This window comes from Capsaspora owczarzaki, assembly GCF_000151315.2.
Source record: "Capsaspora owczarzaki ATCC 30864 unplaced genomic scaffold supercont2.5, whole genome shotgun sequence".
Lineage (NCBI taxonomy): Eukaryota > Filasterea > Ministeriida > Capsasporidae > Capsaspora > Capsaspora owczarzaki.
The window spans coordinates 162,837-186,027 of NW_011887296.1; the positions used below are offsets into that span (position 1 = coordinate 162,837).

General features: G+C 53.0%; 10 protein-coding genes across 10 annotated transcripts; 4 read left to right on the top strand and 6 right to left on the bottom strand.

The window, feature by feature from the left end:
* Positions 1-35: 35 nt before the first annotated feature.
* Positions 36-2,824, top strand: CAOG_03499 (membrane transporter; the record flags this gene model as incomplete). The annotated part of the gene is made up of 7 exons (XM_004348354.2): positions 36-1,231; positions 1,357-1,509; positions 1,674-1,856; positions 1,933-2,002; positions 2,108-2,395; positions 2,479-2,565; positions 2,676-2,824. Exons 1-7 carry the CDS (start codon positions 110-112, stop codon positions 2,822-2,824), a joined length of 2,052 nt encoding a protein of 683 aa, XP_004348404.1. The 5' UTR covers positions 36-109.
* Positions 2,825-2,907: 83 nt separating this feature from the next.
* On the bottom strand, positions 2,908-5,114 carry CAOG_03500 (hypothetical protein). The gene is made up of 8 exons (XM_004348355.2): positions 5,080-5,114; positions 4,886-4,964; positions 4,311-4,579; positions 4,092-4,144; positions 3,865-3,981; positions 3,620-3,739; positions 3,148-3,537; positions 2,908-3,030 (listed from the first exon to the last, which is right to left on the bottom strand). The coding sequence occupies exons 1-8, from the start codon at positions 5,102-5,104 to the stop codon at positions 2,926-2,928; spliced, it is 1,158 nt and encodes a 385-aa protein (XP_004348405.1). The 5' UTR covers positions 5,105-5,114; the 3' UTR covers positions 2,908-2,925.
* A 211-nt stretch (positions 5,115-5,325) lies between these two features.
* CAOG_03501 (cytochrome P450) lies at positions 5,326-8,155 on the top strand. Its single transcript, XM_004348356.2, has 4 exons — positions 5,326-5,767; positions 6,587-7,232; positions 7,323-7,754; positions 7,835-8,155. Exons 1-4 carry the CDS (start codon positions 5,435-5,437, stop codon positions 7,990-7,992), a joined length of 1,569 nt encoding a protein of 522 aa, XP_004348406.1. The 5' UTR covers positions 5,326-5,434; the 3' UTR covers positions 7,993-8,155.
* A 117-nt stretch (positions 8,156-8,272) lies between these two features.
* Positions 8,273-9,430, bottom strand: CAOG_03502 (hypothetical protein). The gene is made up of 5 exons (XM_004348357.2): positions 9,346-9,430; positions 9,081-9,207; positions 8,859-8,939; positions 8,646-8,734; positions 8,273-8,546 (listed from the first exon to the last, which is right to left on the bottom strand). The coding sequence occupies exons 1-5, from the start codon at positions 9,390-9,392 to the stop codon at positions 8,336-8,338; spliced, it is 555 nt and encodes a 184-aa protein (XP_004348407.1). The 5' UTR covers positions 9,393-9,430; the 3' UTR covers positions 8,273-8,335.
* A 132-nt stretch (positions 9,431-9,562) lies between these two features.
* CAOG_03503 (hypothetical protein) lies at positions 9,563-11,712 on the top strand. The gene is made up of 7 exons (XM_004348358.2): positions 9,563-9,815; positions 10,055-10,310; positions 10,418-10,507; positions 10,621-10,746; positions 10,846-11,074; positions 11,173-11,334; positions 11,422-11,712. The coding sequence occupies exons 1-7, from the start codon at positions 9,690-9,692 to the stop codon at positions 11,618-11,620; spliced, it is 1,188 nt and encodes a 395-aa protein (XP_004348408.1). The 5' UTR covers positions 9,563-9,689; the 3' UTR covers positions 11,621-11,712.
* Positions 11,713-11,732: 20 nt separating this feature from the next.
* Positions 11,733-13,175, bottom strand: CAOG_03504 (hypothetical protein; the record flags this gene model as incomplete). Its single annotated transcript, XM_004348359.2, has 5 exons — positions 13,063-13,175; positions 12,426-12,964; positions 12,232-12,344; positions 11,929-12,141; positions 11,733-11,817 (listed from the first exon to the last, which is right to left on the bottom strand). Exons 1-5 carry the CDS (start codon positions 13,157-13,159, stop codon positions 11,733-11,735), a joined length of 1,047 nt encoding a protein of 348 aa, XP_004348409.1. The 5' UTR covers positions 13,160-13,175.
* A 30-nt stretch (positions 13,176-13,205) lies between these two features.
* CAOG_03505 (RNP domain-containing protein) lies at positions 13,206-15,317 on the bottom strand. The gene is made up of 5 exons (XM_004348360.2): positions 15,124-15,317; positions 14,629-14,891; positions 14,460-14,547; positions 14,153-14,298; positions 13,206-14,046 (listed from the first exon to the last, which is right to left on the bottom strand). The coding sequence occupies exons 1-5, from the start codon at positions 15,265-15,267 to the stop codon at positions 14,013-14,015; spliced, it is 675 nt and encodes a 224-aa protein (XP_004348410.1). The 5' UTR covers positions 15,268-15,317; the 3' UTR covers positions 13,206-14,012.
* An 82-nt stretch (positions 15,318-15,399) lies between these two features.
* Positions 15,400-18,257, bottom strand: CAOG_03506 (dynein light intermediate chain). Its single transcript, XM_004348361.2, has 8 exons — positions 18,014-18,257; positions 17,471-17,620; positions 17,044-17,277; positions 16,785-16,915; positions 16,572-16,665; positions 16,203-16,450; positions 15,984-16,124; positions 15,400-15,854 (listed from the first exon to the last, which is right to left on the bottom strand). The coding sequence occupies exons 1-8, from the start codon at positions 18,165-18,167 to the stop codon at positions 15,603-15,605; spliced, it is 1,404 nt and encodes a 467-aa protein (XP_004348411.1). The 5' UTR covers positions 18,168-18,257; the 3' UTR covers positions 15,400-15,602.
* A 128-nt stretch (positions 18,258-18,385) lies between these two features.
* Positions 18,386-20,695, top strand: CAOG_03507 (RNA pseudouridylate synthase domain-containing protein 2). The gene is made up of 8 exons (XM_004348362.2): positions 18,386-18,717; positions 18,847-18,968; positions 19,102-19,290; positions 19,370-19,448; positions 19,524-19,665; positions 19,760-19,896; positions 20,009-20,062; positions 20,149-20,695. Exons 1-8 carry the CDS (start codon positions 18,411-18,413, stop codon positions 20,664-20,666), a joined length of 1,548 nt encoding a protein of 515 aa, XP_004348412.1. The 5' UTR covers positions 18,386-18,410; the 3' UTR covers positions 20,667-20,695.
* A 10-nt stretch (positions 20,696-20,705) lies between these two features.
* Positions 20,706-22,384, bottom strand: CAOG_03508 (zinc finger protein; the record flags this gene model as incomplete). The annotated part of the gene is made up of 1 exon (XM_004348363.2): positions 20,706-22,384. One exon carries the CDS (start codon positions 22,382-22,384, stop codon positions 20,915-20,917), a length of 1,470 nt encoding a protein of 489 aa, XP_004348413.1. The 3' UTR covers positions 20,706-20,914.
* Positions 22,385-23,191: the final 807 nt, after the last annotated feature.

Genomic DNA, 23,191 nt, shown 5'->3' on the forward strand with positions numbered 1-23,191 from the left:
TCACAGATAGCGTATTCCTTGTTATTGTATTGGAAGCGATCAGTCTCGACGTACGGTTTGAGACTTCGCACTGAGTTCAACCAATACTAACTTATTCGAGACGGACACGATGCCTGCGAACGAGGCTCCGCTGAGCCCTAGCATCAATGCCACTACAGCGACAAGCCCTGCAACAACTGAAACTACCACTGCCGCAGCGACAAACACCAATCCATCGGGCGCGGCGGCGAACGGCGTTCAAGATGGTGGCAAAGCTCAGACGTCATCAACTTCTGAGAATGCGGTGCAGACGATGGAACGTCCCCGCTCTGCTCTGCTGCGGCCTGGACAAGAGGAACAGGAACAAGCGGAGCGAGAAGCGCACCAAACAACGCACCAGTTGCATGATGGATACGCGGCCGCAGAGAGCGAGCAGGACCACGCTTCGTGCGACCATTTGTTGCACGACGACCATGCTGCACTGCTCGACGCAGCGGACGACCTGCTGGCGCCAGGAATCCAGCTCCAAGGGTCGGTGAATGACATGAACGACCGAGTCGAGTCGTACGTCATGCAGACGCTCGATCGCATTGCCTCCGGACTGGACAGCGATGATGAAGACCCTGATGGTGCAGACGCAGTTCGAGACTCCTCAAGTCACTCAGACAATCCTGATAACTTGCAATTCTACCAGCAGCATGACAACGAGCAAACTGACCGTGACGCATCGTCGATTCGGCGGCAACAAGAAAAGCGGGCGTCCAAACGCTCAGTGCCTTCTGGCGCCGACTCTGATTCCGAGTGGGTCATGTCACCAGTCGGCTCAGACGCCCGGGATTTAAGCGATATGGATGCTGGATTCACTCCGAGCGCTTCGTCTTCGTCGGAGCAGTTTGACCAATTTGTGCGTCGCGTACAGCAAGGAGAATCGACGGTGGACGCTTTCAACCAGTCTCAGATGCCACGATCTCGACGCCCGTCAGCGGCGCACCTCGATCGAGAGTCTGAGCAAGCACGCCGACTTCAAAAGTCAATGTCGACGTCTTCGATCGGTGATCGGCTCATTGACAAGTTTAGCGAGATTCGCGACAAGGGAGGCGACGTCCGATCGGCTGTGCGCCATTTGGTGGCCCACGAGAAGGAGCGGCTGCAGCACCTGATCTCCAAGCACCGAGACCGCATTCGTGAGCGACAGCTCGAGCTTGCGCATCATCAAGCCAAGGTGAAGGCGGACTTTGATCGCAGGCGCCAGGTAACGCAGGTTTTCGCTATCGTGGCTGAATCGGCACTCTGCTCACGAGAGTCTTGGGTCGGTGCTTGTTGCGTTGTGTTTGTTTCTGCTCATTGTTTCCGTTGCCTGTTTTCGTCCGGGGTCAGGCGTGGGAAGAGCGCGTCTCCAAACCACCATTTTTGCGACTGATCGACAAGATTTGCTTTACCGGCTTTGTCGCGTCCTTTCTGGTGACTGAATTCCTGCTCTTGCGGTATCCACAGTGGATTTGGCTTTGGTATGCCGTCTGCATTATTCCTGTAAGCGTTCACAAGTGTGTGTGTGTGTGTGTGTGTGTGTGTGTGTGTGTGTGTGTGTGTGTGTGTGTGTGTGTGTGTGTGTGTGTGTGTGTGTGTGGTGTGTGGTGTGTGCGTGCGTGTGTGTGACTTACCCAACGCTGCCTTTTGTTTTTTTGCCACCTCAGCTCGTCGGAACGCGCTATGTCTTGTATCACCGTGAGCAATGGCATTACTTTCTGCTCGATTACTGCTATTTTGCGCAATGCCTGCTACTCTTCTACCTATTCTTTTATCCAACGAGCGGCCAACTCTTCGAGCTGGTTTTTAGCAGCATGAACGGCCCGCTAGCTTGGAGCGTTATCACTTGGGTAAGTAAAGGGAATATGTGTGGCGAGTATTGCTCGAGAGCGCGCGCTGATTCAGATTCTTTTTTGGTTTTCAAAGCACAACTCGTTCGTGTTTCACGATCTCGACAAAATGACAAGCTCAGCCATTCATTTGTTCCCTGCTATCGGTACGACGTCTCGGAGAGCTTTGTATCGCACAGTTGAAGCTTGGTTCAGCCTCATCACATCTACATGTCTTTCGTTTCGTTGCGTTGGTGGCTCCGCACGCACAGTCACTTATTCCATTCGCTGGTACACGCCGCTCGAGGGCCAAGCTTCCGTGTGCTCCCAAGACGACTGCAGCATTCCCAGCGTCTGGTCGTGGCTCTCCTCTCCTCTCGTGATTTACGCCATCTGGCAGCTCTCCTACTTTCTCAAGACCGAGTATGTTGACCACGCAAAGATTGCTGCCAATGTTCGCCTCAAGACGAGCTATCGTTGGCTCAGCAGTTCGCGCGGCCACATTTCTTATCGCATTATGAACAAGTTTGATCGACGCTTTTGGCCGACCGTGTACATGGGTAGGGTGGCCATTTTGTTGAGCAACGAGTTCAAGAAGTTTTGTTGCTCACAACCTCTCATTTCAATCAAACGATTTGTGCAGGAATTCAACTCTTGTTCACAGTCCTGACAATTCTACCAACCATCCTGTTCTTCCAGTCCTTTGTCATGCACACCATTTTCTTGCTCGGTACGTTCCACGTCGGACGATTCTTTAGCTTTATTATTAGGATGATTTTTTTTTTTGGGGGGGGGGAGCTTGCGTTCTAATGACTCTTCTTCTGCGATTCCACGTTGTAGGACTTTTGCTTGCTGCGCTTTGGAACGGTGCCAACTACTATGTGACATTCCTGTTTGAGCGCACACGAGCCCAACACGCGCCTCCCCCAGCTCCAATCGTCCCGTCAGTCGTCAGTCCGCCCGCCGATGTCGCTGGCAAGGAGCAATAGCTTGTCTTGTACAGTTTTCTCTCTTTGAAGTTTTGTAATGTTTCAGTACTTTTGTTTTAAAAATTACAAGAAAAACTAAAAACTCAAACAACATCGTTGGCTTATTGTGCTCCCACTTGGCTTCGCAAGGCGTGTACAGCCGCGCGTTGATCCGGCGGTAGCATATCGATTTGCTGTGGAGTGAGTGCCATGAGCTGCATCAACAACTGCTTGCGACAAACGTTAAAAAAATCACCAAATAAAAATAAAAAACCCGGCAAAGGGCAGTGAGAAACAGAATCACAAAACAACGACACCCAAACGTGATCCACGCGCGTTCGTACCTGGTGTTCTTGCGTCATGGGAGCGCCTCCGCCCATGGGTGGTGGCGGTGGACCAGCCATCAGTGGTGCAGATTGGTGCATCATGCCGCTTGGCGCGGGCATCTGGCCCATGTTCATTGGTGGCATATTCTGCTGGGACGATGGTGCACCTCCCATGCCTCCCATGTGACCCATATGCTGACCTGGCATCATACCCATGCCCTGGGATGGCGGGGCTTGGTGGTGCATCCCTTGCGGGCCGAAAGATGGCGGCGGTGGCTGATTTGGCGGTGGGCCGCCCATGTGCATTTGTGGGGGTGCTTGCGGGCCCGGCACAAACGACGGACCGCCATGCGAATGAGATGGAGGCTGCATGCTCTTTGAGGTTTGAGGAATGGATGCAATCATTTTCTTCACAAATCCAGTCAAAATGGAAGGGTCAGTCTCCCAGATGGTCCACGACAGGCGCGGCCAGCGAGATTTGTCGCCATACCTTTGCCACTTCAGGATCAACCAATCCCAGTTGAAGCTGTGCCTGAAGAAGCGCATACGCCAGTTGGGGGTTGAACATGAGTGTTTGCCGGGCTTGCTCGGGAGACCCAGTGATAAATTGCTGAAGAGAAGGAAACAAAGGACCAGAAATAATGACAAAGCAAGCAAATTCGAGGAGAAGCGCCATGGTAATGAGTGACAATGGCTCAAACAGTCGCCGAAATCACCCCCCCTTGCGCCTTTTACCTTCATTTGCTTAAGAAATTCAAAGATCTGAGCGGGTGGCATACTGGCCAAGGTTGTGTTGATGCTTTCTGCAGCCGGCGGGCCACCGGCGGGAGGAGCTTGTCCATAAACTGGTCCCTGAGCACGCACGTTCAACGGGGGTAAACGAGGTTGAGAATGTACCGATGAGTTGGAGGATGACAAAGAAGTTCCAAAGAAACATCCGAGCCACAATGAAGCACACATACAGCCGCCTGGTACGGGTTGTGTTGGGGAGCAGCACGCGAAGCAACGTCCATGGCTGCTTGACCGGCGAAAAAAAAAAAAAAGCAAACAAAAACAACCCAAACCAAAATTCACATCGATGAGGCATTGGTACCACAGCAACTGCTCTCTGACCCGTACAACCACGGAGCAGGACTCTCCAGTACACATCAACAAAGCACCCCGCAACCAAAGCGACTCACGCGCACTGTCTTGCTGAAACTTTGACACATGCATTCCGGGACCTGGCCGCTCGCCACGCTCGGCACGGTCGCCGCCGCCGCGATCACCGCGATCGGTGTTTCCGCCAAACTTGATAACAGCATCACTTTCCGCAAAGTCAACACGGATGCGACGGCCCTTGAGCTCGAGGTCGTTCAGGTTGCGAATGGCGCTTTGGGCGGTTTCGGCGTCCGTGTACTCGCAAAAGCCAAAGCCTTTGGGCTTGCCGGTGTCGCGGTCAAACACCAATCTGCAGAGAGTTTTCCAGCAATGACGAATGCGCGAACAAGGGTGAGTTGCTTTTGTGTCTGGGACGACGGCATAGTGAAAGGGGGAGAAGGCGAGATCTCTCTCTCTCTCTCTCTCTCTCTCTCGCTCACTCCCCCATCGTTCGACCAAAACGCGACTCGAGGCCAGTTCGAGCAGCAGCTCAATGAGGTGGTTGCACCATGTTGCTTGCGTGAACGACGACGAGGAGCGGGGCGGGGGGAGAGCAGGAGCGGGCGGATGAGCAGCAACAGTTCGTTCGTTTGTTCGTTGCAGCGTTTTGCTTTGCCTGAATGAGATGACGGGACCGACTTGGCTGCACAGATCGATGACTTCCTGCTCGGTGACATCGTACGAAATGTTGCCCACTAATAAAACCAGACCAGAGACAGACAAGACAGACAAGACAGACAAGACAGACGAGTGAATGTTTCGAGTGAACAGCTCAATGCAACGACACTTTGATTCGCCGTTTTGCGTTACCAAACACGCATTTCGAGTCCTTCATTGGTGAATTGAGAATGTGGAGTGGTGAGGAGGGTCGCAAGTGCAAGTGTCAGTGGACTGCTGCACGTTGTTGTTGGATGTTGCAATTGTCGACCAACTGAATCAACGCTTGACACTCAGATTGCACTTGTTGATCCAGCGTTTTTCTTAGGTTTTCTTAGGGTTTCTTAGTATTTTGTCTTGTTTTTTGTTTTGAGATTCTTTTTCCTTGTCAGTCGTCTTCCTTTGTTGTTGTTGACTTTGATTGTATTCTCGCTTTGCATTTACAGTCGTCCCTTTCACACTCGTTTTTGGTTTTTTTTTTCATTTTCTACTTTGATTTTCTACTGACATGCTGCTTGCATTGCTGGAGGGCCTGCTGCAGCTCGGCGGAGGCAGTCCGGGAGCGGGTGCCTGCTCGACGACAACAATCGTCCTGCTGGTGCTCACGGCGCTGCTCGGCGGGCTGGTTGCGTACACGCAGCTCAGCCGCACACGCCGGCTCGTGTCGCTGCTGCCAGCCATGCCCGCGCTGCCGCTGATTGGCTCTGTGCCCTGGTTTGAGCTGGACGACGCGCGCTTCTTTGTCCAGTTTGTGGGTCTCGTTCAGCAGTTTGGCAGCGTGTTTACCATCTGGCTGGGGCCCATCCCGATCGCCGTCCTCACCGCCCCAGAGTCTGTCGAGGTGAGTTGCACGACGAAGAGTAAGCATGTTGAGGGAAGGAGAGACTGAGTGAGTTCCATGACGAGGCAGGAGGGGTGGGGCGATGGCTCTGGTCGCGACACGAAGACCTGAACCCGCCTGCCCTCTTCTCACCTCCCCACCACCATCACTGTGTTGCCCCCGCCATGCCACGTCGGGTTTGTTCGCTCTTCTTCTTCTTGTTCTTCTTCTTCCTTGAAGTCGCTTATTTTGAATCGGCTCGGTGGATCATTTACTGACTGCCAACGGAAGCGGCTTGCCACGCCTACCACGATTTTAGTGGCAGAACACAGCTGTCCCTCTCGCGCTTTATGCCTTCTGCGTTATTCTGCTCTGTTGCGTTTGCATACTAATCTGACTTGGTGGAGTGGGTGCAGGGGGGAGGGGAAATGCTGACGGTTGCTGGGATGGACAGAAGAAGACAAAGAGAACGCGCGTGAAATGTGATTACGGCCAAACACGCCGCGTAAAACACTGATGCGAATTAGAGCAGGTGCCATGGATGGGTACAAGCTCAAGTTGGGCAATAGACAGTCGAGAATAGTGAAGAGGGCGAAAGGGAGAAGGGGGTGAAGGGGGTTAGACCGGGTCTCGTACGTCTTTGAGAGGGGGTGTGACTGGAGCCGATCATTCTGAGTTGTTCTGGTGTCGACCAATTAACCGACAATTCCGGTGAATGCCGATCCATTGCCAAAACAACTCGTGATCTTCCCCAAACATTCGCCAATGAAAGCATCTCACAAAATTCGACTTTCAACTCAATCCTTCTGCTACATGTAAATGATTATCGTTGCCTCGCAGGCCGTGCTTCGTGGCTCGCATCATATCGAGAAATCCTTCATTTACTGGTTTTTGACACCCTGGCTGGGTCGCGGCTTGCTGACCTCAGGCGGCGACAAGTGGCGCACTCGTAGACGCATGCTGACGCCGGCCTTCCACTTTGACATTTTGCGCGGAATGGTCGAGGTGTTCCGCGAGCAAGCTGAGGTCCTTATTGGCGTTTTGGATGCCAGCGCAGACACGAAAAAGCCGATCGATGTCTTCCCGCTGGTCTCGCTGTGCGCACTGGACAGCATTTGCGAAACGGCCATGGGCAAAAAGCTGCACGCGCTGAAACAGAGCGAAAGCACCTACGTCCAGGCTGTCTTCCGCATTTCCGAACTCATCCACCATCGCCAAAAGTTTCCCTGGAACTGGCCGGATTTCATCTACAGCTGGCTCCCTGATGGGCGCGATCACACACGCGTTCTGGCAGAGCTCCACAACTTTACCGACTCGGTCATTGCAGAGCGACGCGTCTTCCTCAACGACAACCCCGACGTGACAGACGAGCAGGCCGACTCGTCCAAGAAGCGCCGTCTCGCGTTTTTGGATTTGTTGATTTCTGCGCGCGACGAGGATGGCAACCACCTTTCCAACATGGACATTCGCGAGGAAGTTGATACATGTAAGTGAACTTTTTTGTTCTAGTTTCTTCTCGAGGAGCTGTGTGAACTCAACAACCCCCTCACGTCTTTTTTTTGGCTTGTCTCCACAGTCATGTTCGAAGGCCACGATACCACCGCTGCAGCCTTGGCATGGTCGTTGCATTTGATTGGCAGCCATCCCGATGTTCAAGCAAGAATCCACGAAGAGCTTGATCGTGTGCTGGGCAGCGAGCCGTCGCCCTCGTTTGAGCAGCTGAAGGCCCACGAGTTGCCGTATCTCGAGATGACGCTGAAGGAAGCACTTCGACTGTTCCCATCTGTGCCGGCCATCAGTCGCGTTCTCGACCAGGACATTGACGTCTGCGGCTACAAGATCCCAGCAGGGCTCACCGTTGGTCTCATCCCGTATGCTGTCCATCGCGATCCAAAGCATTGGCCCGACCCGGAAGCATTTAATCCGGACCGGTTTTTGCCCGAGAACTCAGCCAACCGACACCCGTACGCCTATATTCCGTTCTCCGCCGGTCCCAGGAACTGCATTGGTGAGTTGCATTGGCTGAGAAACAAAACGTTTTGCCCAATTTCGTGACAATGTTGCTGATTGCCACTTCACCACCAACAGGACAACGGTTTGCCGAGTTTGAGGAGCGTGTCGTCATGGCGTCCATCCTGAAGCGATTCCGGATTGTGTCAACTCAAACACGAGACCAGCTTGCCCCCCTTGGCGAGATCATTTTGCGGCCTCGAGACGGTGTCTGGGTGACGCTGGAGCGACGCTGAGTGGTCGACACAATAGAGATATCGTTTTTTTTTTCTCCTCCCTCCCCCGTCTGATTTCGTTTTTGGCATTATTGAGTGAGTCTCTGTTCTTTCCTTCCTCCGATTTACGCATGCACGATTGTGTCCAGTTGTTTGTACAATAATTGCTTTCGTTTTTTGAGCAGCTTTGTCATTGTCTCTCGCAAAACCAACTTTATGTGTTGTGCTGAGATGCATGTGGCTCGCGTTGGAGGTCACGCATCGCGACTTGAATCTGCTGCATCGTTCATGATGTTAGACATTTGCCAGGATGGGTGTTTATTGCGGAACAAGGAACTTGCAACTAAAATCGCAGTCTGTGCTGTCATCGCCGCCGATCACGGTCGTTGTGATCTCGCCTTTCATGGTGCCTGTCTCCATGATGCCTGTCGCCATGGTGCCTTGAGGACGAAGATGCTTCGACAGGGACTGGTGGCGGGGCAAAGTATGCTGGAGCTAGGTCGTCCACAGCAAGCTCGGATTCGCGCTCCATCAAACGAAGCTTTTGCTCGACTGCGAGTATGCGAGCGGTGATACTGTCGAGACGCGCGCGGAGCGGGGGGGGGGGAAGCGAGAAGGAGGCGATGGATGTTAGATGCATTTCCCAGCCAATTCTTGGAACAAAGTCAACTTACTTTGCGATATTGTCTAGAGATAGCGTTTGCGGGACTTCCAACCCGTGCTCTTCAGTTGGTCGCTTGCGATTCCATCCATCATCTTCAGCCTGCCATGAGTCGTTGAGCAAGAACGGACGGTAAGAAGATGTCGAGCAAAAAGCAACAAGTTGTGCCGATCGGTCCATTTCCAATCGGCAAAACCCCTTCACAGTGAATAGCACAATCACAAACCTTCTCCTTGGCAATTGAAACACGCAGCGCGCGACCCAGTGCAAGCTTTCCATTGAGTTGCTCGACCGCACGATTCGCCGTCTACGATGCCAAGCACAACCCCCCCCCGCCAACCCCATATCCAGCAAACCCAACCCACCGTTAGCAAACACAAGCAGTCTGCGAGTTTCACACCAGCCAAAGTCGTTTCAGTCCGCGTGCAGCAGAGCAGCCCCAAAGTACCTCAGCAGTGGCAAACTCGACGAAGCAGTAGTCGCGAGGCTCGCCGCGCTTTGGTCCCGCCGCGTGCCATAGGAAGTGCAGCTTGGTGAAGCCCTCGTAGCGCTGGAGCATCTGGAGCAGATGGTACCTGAGATCCCAAGGAGCAGCAACAGGTTCAATGGTGTGTGTCGTATGAGGATCGTTGTCACTCACTCACTCCACTCACTCCACTCACTCCACTCACTCACTCCACTCCACTCATTCAAATGAAGCTACAATGACTCACTCTGTCAGCCGTGCATCGAGATTGCCGATAAACAGTCGATAACTCATTGCAATCGACAGCAGCGCTCAGTGAAAACAGAGAGAGAGACGACTGAGCTGTGGTGCTCAGAACAGACTTCTGAGCATCACCACTGCTCAGAGCAACTGAACTGTGCTCGGAACACGGACATCCCGAATCTGACTTGTCATGTCTTTTGAAGTGTTTCAGTCCTTGTTTTTGCTAGCTCACCATTCTCAGAAACCAATCCAAGTTTGAATCCCGCGTCCCGACCAGGTCCCGCTGCTGCTCTTGCCTTCCTCTGCCTTGATTCATTGATTCATTCATTGGGTTGCTTTCATACCCGTATGACGACGCTCGGCTTGTCTGCGCTGCCTCGACCCGGCGCGTTGCGCTTTGCCGCCCAAGCACCGCCGCTCGACAAGGACGCGCTCGTCCATCGCATTCTCAGCGAGCATCCACTCAACCACGCCGTGAGTGCATCTGAATCATCACGCTCTCTTGTTGAAGTGGGGGGGGGGGAGCAGCCGCCCCCGCCTCGCTCGTCCTCACCATCTTCATCTTCCTCGTGGCGCGCAGTCCCTGTCTTGTCTTGTCTGTGCTCCTGAATGCGACATCCAATGAATTGCAGCGTCACTCACTTACTGCTCAATGTCGGATTAATGCGTTTGGTTGGTCCGTTTTTTTCTTTTCTTTGTATGGATTCGCTTAGGTTGAACTGGTGCTGCCATGGGCTCGCGATCGAGCTATTTCAGCGAATGCCAAGCAAACCAACGCAGCAGATTCAGTGACGCGAATGTCGGTCGCACAGCCGCTCAAGAGTGCGGAATTTCATGTCATTGAAATCCCGCTGCTGGCATTGTTGGACACTGAGTTTCTGCAGCGGCACGTTCGCAATGGCCATTTCGTTGCAATGTCCGTGAGTGAGCGCCTGGACGGATCTACCTGCGTTCCGGCCGTTGCAGATGGTAAAATCAAACCTCATCAACCTCGTCTTCATAGGTGAAGATGGGACCAAAAGTACAGCAGTGATGCTGACCAACTTGCATCTCTCTTCTGGACAACCGAACTTTAGGATTTCTGACATTGTCGCTCAGCAAAGAGGCTTACGAGTTGTGTGGTCTCGAAGGCCAGCTGTCCAAGCACGAGATACAGCAGCGACATAGTGCGGTTTGAAAACTCTCTATTGACCCAAATTGTGAATGTTGCTCACTTTTTTGTTTGTTTGTTTGTTTGTTTGTTTGTTTGTTTATTTGTTTGTTTGTTTGGGGTTTCCAGCCGTCCGGATACATCTCGCCGCCGAGAGCTTTGTTCCTGGCAAGAGCCACTACGAGCGAGTAAAATGGTGCTTTGCAGAGCGCTTAACAAGGTCGTTCAAGTTTGTGTGCACGGATGCTGCGACTTGTAAGAAGAAGGCTATGCGACTGCTTTTGGTCGAATGGTTGCAGTCGAGTTTGAGTTTCTTTTTGGATGCATGGAAATAACTGAACCCTTCATCCCTAGATACAAATGGCGATCAACCTGCGCCATCTCCAGCACACGCTCTCAACAAACACGCGCTGGCTCCCGCACGAACCCTCCACCTTTCTCATACCGAACAGCGTGCCGTCACCGTACCACAATTACTTGTCGCTCCGATCGAGTCAGTGGCGGCACAGGACAATGCCACTCTTGGACCCTATCTATCCACCTGGCAGACTTGGTTTGGCGCGATTTCGTGTGGAATCAGCCTGTACGTTCTCCCAACTTTGTTTTTGTTCCTTGCTCAACGGTAAACTCTTACTTTCCGTTCTGGTTGTTTCATTTATTATGTGGGCTGGTTGGTTGCAGAGCACCACGGGCCGCCGACGACTTTGCGAGTACCTTCCAATTTGAAGGCGTCGAGGTCGAAATTTCCGACACTGGAGACGCCGTTCCGCTGGCTGTTTCCATCAGCAAGTTTACCGGCATTGTGTCGAGTGAGCAAATTAAGCGAGTAGTTGCTCGAGCAAGGTACTGTTGCCATTACTGTTTCCGCTCAACCGTAGCTTTCACGCTCAAACCAGTCCCTTCTTCCTCTCCCGGCTTTGGTTTTGACAGAGCCTATCTGGCCACCTGCCCGGAACTCCCATGGGCTGCGCTCAATATCTGGGGTTTTATCGATGCTCCCGTTGCGTATGGCGATCGCGAGCACTGTCTCGAACAGGCCAACGGGGAAAACGATGTGACGTTAATTCTGTTTCGTGACGGCGGCAGCTGTGTACTGAGCACTGCCAGTTCGCGAAACGAGCTGACGTGAACCTTGTCGAGCATTGTACATTCTGTAATCGTAATATTCTACAGCAGCAACTATCGCAACAACAACAACAACAACAACAACAACAACAACAAGAAGAAGAACAACAAGAACGTTATCGTCGCTTCATGCGGATTTCGCGATCGCGCTCCCATTCTCGTAATTCACTCCGTTGCAAAAATGCCTGACGTTCCAAGAAGCTGTCATAATTTTCACGTGAGCCACCCACCGAAAATCATACAAATCAAAAACAAAAATCCGAGACACCAACCAACCAAACAGGTTGTTGAATTTGAAGCGAATGCACTCACCCATCCTTGTTGTGGTTTCGAAGCTCCTCTTCCAAGTCCTCTTCATCCTTAAAGTTCTTCCAATCTAGCGACGTTTTGGTCAGGGCACTCATGCGCGGCTTTTTGGAAGCGCTGCCCAAAATGTCATCAAATGCAGCGTCAACTTCTGTTCGCTTTCGTTGAATGGGCGCAGCAGCAGCGGCAGCAGCAGTTGTGGGTTTGTTCGATTGAACCCTACGCAAGGCCAGCACAATCCAAGGAAGCGTGAGCGACGTGGGCAGAGAACGACGAGTGCGACCGGCCCATCCCGACTCTTGATCTTACACAACGTCCGTGCCTGCAAAATTATACACGGTGGTTGAAGTTGAACCCGTTGCAGCGCTCGGCGTCGAGGCCTTTCCGGTGGCCAACAGAGCCGCGATGCTTGAGTTGACGAGCTGTTCGAGCAAGTTCGTGTTGAGCGCACAATATTCGCTTCGACCTTTTGTACCTTCTCGCTCTTCGCTCGTGTTTCTTACTGGTGACGCAGGGGACGAACTCGATCCACTGCTACCTATGCTTGAGACACCAGCCGTGCTTGTTCGCTGGAGGAGAGCCGCCATGCCACCGCCAAACGGGGAGGCAGCGGATTGGACGGGTTTGGAGCTCGCCTGAGCCGTCGCCGCGTGTTTTCCTGGCAATGCCGTGTCTGTCTTGAATGAAGACCACAGGTCGTCGATATCTGCGCTGGCGGCTGGGAGCGCGGCGCTCGCTGAGCTCGACCTCTGCAGCAGATGGCTCGAGTCGTTCCCCAGGCCGCTCCGCGTCACCCGGCGTCCGACTTTGCCATCCTCATCGTCATCACCATGGTCATCGTGATGCTTTTCACCCTTGGCAGCCTTGTTCGCCCGCGTCTTCTTGCTCTTTGCCTTCTTGTTCCTGTTCTTGCTTTTATCTTCCCCATCGTCGTCGTCGTCGTCGTCGTCGTCGTCGTCGTCGTCGCCTGAATCACCATCCGAGTCATCCGAGCCAGAGCCAGAGCCAGAGCCTCCCTTGTCAGCACCACGCTCCGGAGCAGCTGCAGACACACCAAACAAACAAAACGCGGCCAGCAACGTTCAGTCTGAGAGCGCCATTTTTCTGAGCAACTCTCTTTTCCAGTCGGTTGCTTTTTACATGGATCGTAATCATCGTCATCTTCATCCGAGTCGTCTTGGTCGTTCACCGGAGTTGCAACAGGCAGCTGCTGCTTCGATTGAGCCGAGTCGCTCATCCGCTTTGTTGTTTGATTGAAATGAGAAGTGGAGCACGAAAACAAACCAGGAAAGCAGATGTATGAAAAGTCTTAGATGATAGCACAAAGAATATAGTTCAGAATGATGGACACGCCAGCATCTCCACAGGGCTCGGCTGCAGGATCAGCCCACCTTGCAGTCTTACGATTTGAGCTGCTGTTTTCGGATGATGTGGTCCTGGACATCAATCTCGAGGAGCGGGGATGTCTAGCAAAATAAGGTTACCTTAACCTAGCCTGATTCACTTGCGTCGCTGCTGCTAAAGCCTGCGCAAAACTATTCACGGAGAAGAGCAAACAAACAGCCCTACACGAAGGAAATATGATGAAAGTCGTCGCTGTCGCATAGTCCTCGTCGAAGCCCGAAACCCTGACGCTATGATATATCAGTATATATGCGCTCTACCAACGTTTGCGTTAATGCTTGGTTGGTCCTGGTACTGGGTTGTTTGTTTTGACCTCTTGTGTGTTCCAGATGCTTTTTGGCTTTTTTTGTTTTTTACCTCTTGTTGGATCCTGGTGCATGATTTTTGCCTTTTTCTTTTGGTGCGTGATTCTTTTGCTTTTTTTCCTTTCGTGCTTTTGATTTTGATTTTCAGTTTCTTTGTCACATATTTTTTTGTTTTGTTTTTGCACCAATATTTTCACGGCTTGTTTTTTTGTTTTTTTATCTTGTTACCCAGAGTACGTCAGCATCCCCATCCCCAAACCACGGAGCCAATGATGGCGGATTCATGAAATGAGGAAAGAAAAGAAGCTCGAGTCGCGCGCGGGATCTTGTTCCAAAAAACCAAGCGTCCATTTCCGCACTGGTTGTCGCATTACAGTCCCTTCAATAAGGAGTGTACGATGCGCGGCGGTGTCGGCTGCAGAGAAGGAAACAGCAGTTCGCCACAGTTAGACACAACGGCCTCCTGCGTCTCAAAAACCAAAGCAGCCTGCTGGTTCCAAAAAAAAAAAAAAAAAACTTACGGAGCTCCGCGACCACGGAAGCCAGCATATGGTCCATACGGGTTGTAAGCGCGTTGCGGCGGCGGGAAGGGACCACCACGAGCACGGCGACCACGAGCGCGGCCCATGGCGTTCATGAAAGGCACGTTGGTGCGCTTGGGGGTCACCTACAGTGCGATTCAAAGTAGTGGTTGGCACAGAGTGCACAGAGTGCACATACACACAAACATACACACAGACAAACAAGCAAACAAGCAAACAAGCAAACAAACATGAGTTACATTCGCATCGCATCGGGAACGTAACAGTATGAAAACAACTCGCGTACCTTGAGCTGACGACCGCGGAAGACAGTGTCGTTGAGGCTCATGGCGTTGTTGACGGCGTCCTTGTCGGCAAACTCGAGGTAGGCAAATCTGAAAGGGTAATAGCGTGCACAATGTAGTTTCAGAGCATTCAAACTCGCCACTCAACTCCAATGCACTCTGAATCATTACCCCTTGGGATGACCAGTGTACTTGTCGACGAGGATGGTGACGCGGTTGACGGTTCCGCACGACGCAAAGTGCGCCTGGACTTCCTCGGGAGTGGACGAGTAGTCGACGTTGCCCACAAAGACGGATCGTGCGTCAATGTCCTCCTTGCTCGCAGCACTCAGTCCAGCGACGCCCAGCTGGCGCTCAACATCCGCCTGCATCTCGCGGAGCTTCTTGGCCTCCTCTTCCATCTCGGCGACCTTCTGCTTGACGGCCTCAAGATCCTAGTCAAAAGGAGATATCAAAACGCGGTGAGGATGATTTGGCGCTTCCATTGCCGCTTGTGGTGCGTCATTGTGCTCCAGTCAAGAGTCAGTTTTGCATTGAGCGACTTGAGGTGGAGTGGTGGAGTCGTGGAGCGGTGGAGTCGGGGTCAAGCGAAGGGCTCGATGGGCCATATGGGAAAACGATGGAAAAGGACAACGACGACTACAACGACAACTACGACTGCCTTACGGGATCCTCTTCGGCGCCGGCAAGTTCTTCATCGTAGTCGGCTTGGACAGCATCGTCGAGGGTCGCGCCTTCGACGGGGGCGGCAGCCGGAGCAGCAGCCGGAGCAGCGGCAGCGGCAGCAGAGGTGGATGCTTGATCAGACATTCGGTGACAAAAGGTTGGAACGGAAGACTGGTCGTCGTGTCGTGGGATTGTTAGGTTTGGGTTGTGATCACTCAAAAATACAGTACAGTGTTACGGGGGAAGGGTAGAGTGGGGGAAATGGGGGCAATTTGAGCAAAACAGGGGAAGCAAAAAAAAGCGGTCAAGATCGCTTCACTGTACTTCTCACAGCACGTTCAACACTCAACAGATACAAACAAATGCAAGAAACAATGAATGCAAGAAGAAAAAAAATCAACACAGGCCTGGCTCAGCAGGATGCCAACAAAAGTAAGAAGAAAAGGAAAACTCCTTCTCCATGTTCTCGACTACACAATTTAAGGTTGCTTGTTCCGAATTTGATCCAGAGCAGCATCAACATCCTTGCGCGGGACAGCAGCGGCATCTGGTGCGTCGGCGCTGGATGCTTTCGCAGTAGCCTTCTTGGGTTGGTTGAGCAATGAGCTAAAGAAGCTCTTGATGACTTCGTTAGAAGCACCGTCGGCGGGTGTTGAGCGACCGGCAGCGCTCTTTCCAGGGGATGCAGTGGATCCCGCGGTAGCACCAGCATCGACTGATGGGATGGATGGCTATCAGTGGAGGAAGAGCAAGAAAAACAAAAAACAAAAACAAACAAACACAAAAAAAACAAAAACAGTGAGAAAATCATTCCCCGCCCCACCAACAAAAAACCTGCCCACCGAGCTGGAATAACGTACCTTTGATTCTCCGGAAACGGACGTGACAGTTGAACTGGTCGAGCCAGTGAACTTTTCGCGAAGCTTGAGCAGCTTTGGGGCGTGCTCTTGCAGGAAGGCCTGATCATCCTTGGCAACAGCCTCGTCTCCAGTTTGCAAAGCCTGGAATGAACAAGCAACCACCAAACAAGTTAGCGTTCAGCCAACTGTTGCACCACTTGCCAATGCTGCAACACTCACTTTGCGGGCGTGTGGTTTTTTAATCACACTCTCGTAAATTTCGCTGGCGTTGATCGAAACAACACCGTCCAGGAGAATGTTAATCTTGGCGTCGCTGTCCCAACCCATCGGAACAAACACTGCGTCCTTCTCGGCGATCGAGCCCGACTGGTTGAAAGCCATGCCAAACTGACGATGGCAAATGTACTTGCGGAGCAGATCGACGTTCTTGGATTCCTTCGCCGATGTGTAGACGAGCGCCGCGCCATCTGCAAGAGGTCCAAGACATGGGGTGGTGGTGGTGGTGGTGGTGGTGGGAAAAAAGAGTCGAACACAGTAAGAAAAACAAAGAAACTTGATGCTACGCCATCCACGACAATGAATACGCACATCGCAGGCAGAACTTTCGCAAGTGGTGCTGAATAAAGTCATAATGCTCGTCCTTGTAGTTGTAATCACGCTCGAGTGTTGACAAGAGATCCGACTGTGAAAACACAATAAAACAAAGCAAAAAAAAAAAAAAAAAAAAGTAAGAGAGTTGCCAATATCAAGCAGCAGTAGCATCAGCATCAGCATCATCACCCAGACCAATTGCACGCTCACCTTGCAAGCGACGACAACAATTGGGAGGCCCAGGTTGCGCGATAGCACGTCATGCTCCAGTGGCGCAAGGACTGCCTCGGAGCCATCCGCAACCGCCTTGCCTTCCGAGTACGTTTGGAATGCACGGACCACTGGCATCATAGGAATAGTGGTTGAGCAAACAGAAGCCAAAGCAAGCCACAAAGACATAAACCAAGAGTGAGCAACTGGTCTCGTCCCCCCCCCCACCCTCAATTTCGATCCATCGCGCTCATCTTACACTTTGCTTTCAGCTCTGGCAATTGGTCTTCGATGCCAACGAGTGTCTCAATATGCTCCTCTAAGGCGCGTGTGTATTGTTTCAGCGATTCTAGAATGCTCCAAGGCTGCGACAGATCGACCGCGAGCACTGCGAGCATTCCGGCGAAATTGTTCTCGTTGAGTGCCGACGCCAGCGTGCTTGGTTGCAGGAGATCGCCATCGAGTGACCAGACGCCAATCTGCGCTGAAAAGTCTGTTTTCAAACAAATAAATAAACAAACAAACCCCGAACGAGAACGACGTGGTGTGGGATTGAGCTCGTGTTGTGATGCGTTTTTAACGCGTGTCTTGCTGCCTAGCAGACACCTGCATCCTCCCACTTTCTCGTGATGTGGGTTATTCCGATCCCCGGCATTCTTCAGAGATGCACGAGGTTGTTGCTGTACCTTCGTTGTCTTCGTCCTTGACCTCGGCGTACGCGTACTCCAAGCCAAGCCCATCGCGGACGAGCTGAGCAGCATTTGTGGTCGTCGTAGTCGCGCCTGCGTCAAACCGCATCCTGGCGAGCAGAGTGGACTTGCCTGCGTCCTTGGGACCTGAGCGAAACGAAAAGGACGGTGGAATGAGAATCACAAATCCAATGCATGGAAGTCGAAGGGAAGCAGCCGTTCGGAACCCAAGTGCCTACGAAGGGGGAACCACGTCTCTCCAAAAAAACAAGTGGCAGACTCTCTCTCCCCATATCAGGAGTGAGGTCGACCATTGAAGCAGAAAAGAGACACTGAAGGGGGAATGAGATCTCCAAATTCCCGCTCACTCACTCACTCACTCACTCACTCACGGGTGAGCCTTCCTTCAACCCGGACGTTCAAACGCCTTCCAGTTGCCAGCGAGCTCGATTCACAGAGTTGCTGAATACGGGAGGCGGGGGGGGGGCGGGGGGAAACGATTGGGGTGGTTGTGTGTTGCGGTGGCTCGTCTCCGTTTACCGAGGACGAGCACTGAGCTGGCGTCGAGAGCGCCGTTGCGAGAGGCTGCTGCGGACGAGGTCTGCACGCTCTGCAGAATGGACGACCACAGCGACTCGGACGGAGCAGCCTGTGCTTGGGACGCAGAGTCAGCAGCCATGACAGTAGACGCCATTTTGTGACAAAGGGAAGGAAGGCACAGACAAAGAATGAACGAAAAGAAGAAGAAGAAGAACTGAATCTCAGAATCAGTTCAGAATCAGACTGCAACCAAACGTGGTCTCAGAACAGCTCAGATGACTTGGATGTAAGCACTGGTGGCACTTTTTGCAATGCCACGGCAGCAACGCAACATAGACTAGATGCTGCTGCAGTACTCCAGTCGTTCTTCCTTTAGAAGCAACGAACTCTTGCACAGATGGAGCGCGCCAAGCGACCGGCGGAAGGCGAGCCGGCGACCGAGTCAACCGCAGCCCTGACAAGCGCCAGCACTGATTCAAATAGTCTCATTCATAGTGGGAGCAGTAGCGGTCTAAGTAGCAACGGAGTAGCCAAGCGACCGCGACTCGACCCTGCGCAACAGCAGGAGCAACAACCTCGTGGTGCACAACACGGTCGTCGTCACCCTTACCCGCCTCAGTCGCGTCCACAGCATGGCAAGCAAACGCATCCGCGCCATGTCGCATCGGGAGCCGTGGGCAACATTGAGAGCTACACGCGCGACGGTGAGACAGACGCGCGTCACACAAAATTCTCAGACCGTGTTGAAACTCTTAGAAAAGTGCCGATAATCCATGCTCATCGCATTGAGAATGCCAACTACCACACAACATGACTCGATTTTGCCCTCATAGGTCTGCGATTCGTCAAGCCATACCTCTTTCGCTTCGTCGCGTACGCCAAGCGGCGTTGGATAGGCCTCGGCCTGCTCGAGCTGTTCCGGCGCGAGTTTCGAGTTGAGACACCAGCGTACTTTGTGAGTTGTTCGCTCCTCCCTCCCCCCCCGAATTGAGATGCGAAATGCGCTTGTACATTGCAAAAACAACAACAACAACAACCAACAAACGATCGCGAAAAGGCTCATGGTCGATCAAAAACATGTTGTTCAGGATCAAGCCATTCGCGATGGTCGCGTCACAGTCAATGGAAAAGTTGTAGCGCCATCGTACATTATTCAAGACAGCGACGTACTTGTGCACACGGCACACCGTCACGAGCCACCTGTGACGGCTGCTCCCATTCGCGTGATTGCCGAAACGGACGACCTTGTTGTCATTGACAAACCTGCATCCATCCCGGTATGGCTTGCTGCATTGCGTGCGCCTCGATCCCCTCAACTGTTGCTGCTGCATTCACGCGACTCGCTCTCGTCAACAGGTGCACGTTGCTGGACGATTCAACGTCCACACCGTCATTTCGATCATGAAAAGCGAAATGGGCTACTCCAATTTACTCGGTAACAGCCCTTTGTTCGGCTTATTAGTATGCAGCATGGACCATTGGCTGAGCTTTGTATTGTCGTGCGATTTAGGATGTCATCGGCTGGATCGTTTGACTTCGGGCGTGCTGGTCATGGCTAAGAACCGCGCAGCGGCAGCTGCCGTCACGCGGCTCATCACAGAGCGAGAGGTGGAGAAGTTTTACATTTGTCGAGTGACTGGCGTCTTCCCACAGTAGGTCGCGCGCACACGCTGGATCGCTCTGGAACTTGAACATGTCAACAAAACCTGTATCTGTTTCCCTTTTTGGGGTGAATTTTTTGCTTAGAGAACAAGTGACCTGCACCGAGCCGTTGTTGAGCTTTTGTCCCAAGTTCGGCCTGAATGGTGTTGATCCGAGCGGCAAGCCTGCCGAAACAGTGTTTGTCCGAGAGCAAACGAACGGCGTGATCAGCATTGTTAAGTGTGCGTGCCACCGCATAGTTGAAGAGCTCTGTTGACGATTTCTTTCTGCGTTGTCTTTTTTCTTGTCTCCGTTCGATATTTTTCTCACCCCCATGTTATTGTCAACAAACAGGCTTCCCGAAAACAGGGCGAGCACACCAAATCCGTGTTCATTTGCAGTATCTTGGTGAGAGCTTCTGAAACTTGGATCGTTGCATGTATGGTGGCTGATAGAATGGCGATCTCATCTCACATTGGACTCATCCTGTACAGGCTATCCGATTGAGAACGACCCCATTTACAATAGCCCTGCGTTTGGTCCGTCGCGCGGCAAAGGCGGAGTGCAAGTTGACGACCGCGACCGCATCGTTGCGGCATTCACTGCATTGCTCAATCCCGAAGATGCTGTGAGGACTGGTGCATCCGGAGAATCTACAGCGACCACCGCCACGTCGTCCTTGTCGGACCCAGCCCCGCAGACCGAGTCTCCAGTGCCAGACGATCGAGACACTGCCGCTGTAGCTGACGACGATGACGGTGATGGTGGCCATGACCGTGTTGATTTAGATGACACGCTTGTCGGACCCACCGCAGAATCGGCCGCGCTCACAATTTCAACGCCTGCCGCCGAGCGCATGCCTTACTGCCTCGAATGTCTCCGCACACGGACGCTTCCTTCACCCAATGCGTGCTTGTATCTCCACGCCTGGCGGTATAAATCGGCCGACTGGGACTTTGCCACTGAGCTGCCCGAGTGGTCACGTTTGTCAGACGCTCTCCCTGAACAATAAATCAAGCCTAGACTTTGCCACTTTTGCACAACAAAAATTGCACAACTTTAGTACCACGAGGAACAGCGCTGTTAGGCTGTGCCGTTTGGGGTGAAAAACAGAGTCTTTACATTCATAACAAACAGCTCGAGCACGAACACGTGGAAAGGAGACAAACACCCACACACAAACAACCAACAAAACAAACTCGAAAAAACACAAACTCATGGAAGATTCAAAACAAACATTTTTTTTTCCCATCTGGCTCATCATTTCGATGGTGCTGGCGCGGCGGGTTCGGACGCATCGGCAGCTTGCACGGCATGCGCAACAACGGATGCAATTTCAGAGGCAGTCTGCTTGAGAGCAATGTCAGCGCTGCCAGCGCCACCGAGAGCATGACGCCCAGTGGCAGAGCGAGCCTCCTCCGCGTGAGACGCTTCCGCAGCGTTCTCTGCAACGGTCATGCCAACGAGAGCGGCGGTGATGGTATCAACCGCCTTCTCGGTCTCGCCAGCGGCCATCTGGTGGTCGGCAGCACTCATTCGGCGCGCTTGGCGCTGGGCGGACGTTTGGACTGCCGCCGCGGCGAGCCGCTCATGGTCGTCACGCACAAGAGACACCAGCTCCTGCTCCCAGCCCAGCAGACGAGCGAGCTCCAAGAAACCGTCGTCGCACGAAGCGAGGTGCGCAACGTCGCGGACGTTCTCAATGCTGTCAAAGTCGAGGCCGCCGCGGTAGCCGAGCATGCGCTCCATGGGATCTGCCTGACCAACCTTCTCGCGGTTGATGAGCAAGCGGGGCGTGCGCTGGCCAACGAGATCGATGAGTGAGGCGAAGGGCTGCACGACAAGCGAGGTGCCAGCAACGATGAGGAGGTCGCAGGCGCCAAAGTCCTCGTTGACGAGCTTGTGGAAGCGGTCGGGCAGCTTCTCGCCAAAGAAGACAATGTCGGGCTTGACTAGGTCTTCGCACTTGTCACAGCGCGGGATTTTCCCGGCAAAGACAAGGTCTTCCATCCAGAGCTGGTCAAAGCTCTTTCGGCAAGCGGGGTTGATGCAGTGGTTGCCCGAGAAGGAGCCGTGCGCCTCGACCAGCTTGTTGGCCGCGATGCCCGCGACGCGCTCGAGCGTGTCAATGTTCTGTGTGTAGTGGCGCAGCAGGAAGCCCTTCCGCTCGAGCAGCCGGACAAAGTAGTGCGACGTGGTGGGCTTGAACATGCCCGGAAAGAGCTCGCGTGCCAGCGTGAAAAACGGCTCAGGACGCTTGCGAAAGTAGTCCAACTCAAAGATGGCTTGCGGGTGGGGCAGGCCGTACTTTTGCAGGTTGTCATAGAGGCCCGTGCCAGGGGAGCGAAAGTCGGGGATGCCCGCGGACGTCGAGATGCCCGCGCCAGACATGACAATGACATTGCGGCAGTTCTTTGTCTTCATAAACTCGGCGACACCTGCGAGCGTGGTGCTCTTGAGGGCAGGTGCGCCGCGGCCCGACGATGATGACATTGGTGCGTGTGTAGCAGATGATTCGCAGATGAGCGCACCCGACGACGACGACAAGGACAAGGACGTAGCACTAGTGGCAGAAGGAATAGCAGTCGTGTGAAGCGCGCTGGGGCTGGTCACTCGGTTGTTGAGTGGGTGGTTGCTTGGGTCGCAGGGAAGGAGGCTCAGGTCTGCCGAATCAAACAGATTGGACACGGGCACTTGGACAGTGAACAGGTCGCGCAATCGTGAGAGCATTCAGACTGAGCCTGGCACACATACATGACAGAATTAGCGACGCAGCTAGTAGTCACTGGCGTTGCATTGCTCACTGAGACAAACACCACCTCACGATTCGATTGGGTTGAGTTTTTGTGGCTGTTTTGGATTTGGATTTGAGTCGTTGTTCAATAGCAAAGTCAATGGGGAAGCTGCTTGAATACTGCAACCATGCAGGAAGATCTTGTCCAGGTACCTGGGGGCGGGGAGGGGGGTTGGGTCAGAAGGATTTGCAGAGATCGAGCCAAAATTGGCGGTTGGTTGCTCAGAAGCTCAGACGAGGCTGGAATCGGTTTGCAATACTCGTGTCATTAATGCCAATATCGGGATTTCTCTATCGGCGGCCGTGGTTGATTGAACCTGTGAGCGAGTCAAACCTCTGAATTTGATATGAAATTTTGTGTATTGGGATTTTCATTTCACGCCAAGTTTGGACGCAAGTGCTCGCTCTCTCTATCTTTCTGCTTTGTAAGTGACCGCGGCCCATCTACCCGCCGCCACGCGTGAATCCGTTACAGGATCATACACACACTCGGATTATCCAGGGGCGGGGACGCGGGCATCGATGCGCGCCGCAGGAGACGCGATGGAAGGGGAGGCAGTGAACGGATGGGCGAGTTTGGGCGGACGAGCTTTTTCTTTTTTTCTGCTCTCTTTCTCCTGCTCGATTTCCGTCTGTTTGCTTCTTGTCGCACTGCTTCGATGGCACGAGTGAAATGCGACAGAATTGCGGCCGTTCTGGGAGGTGGAGGAGGAGGATCGTGGGCGCACTGCCTTTGAAGCGAA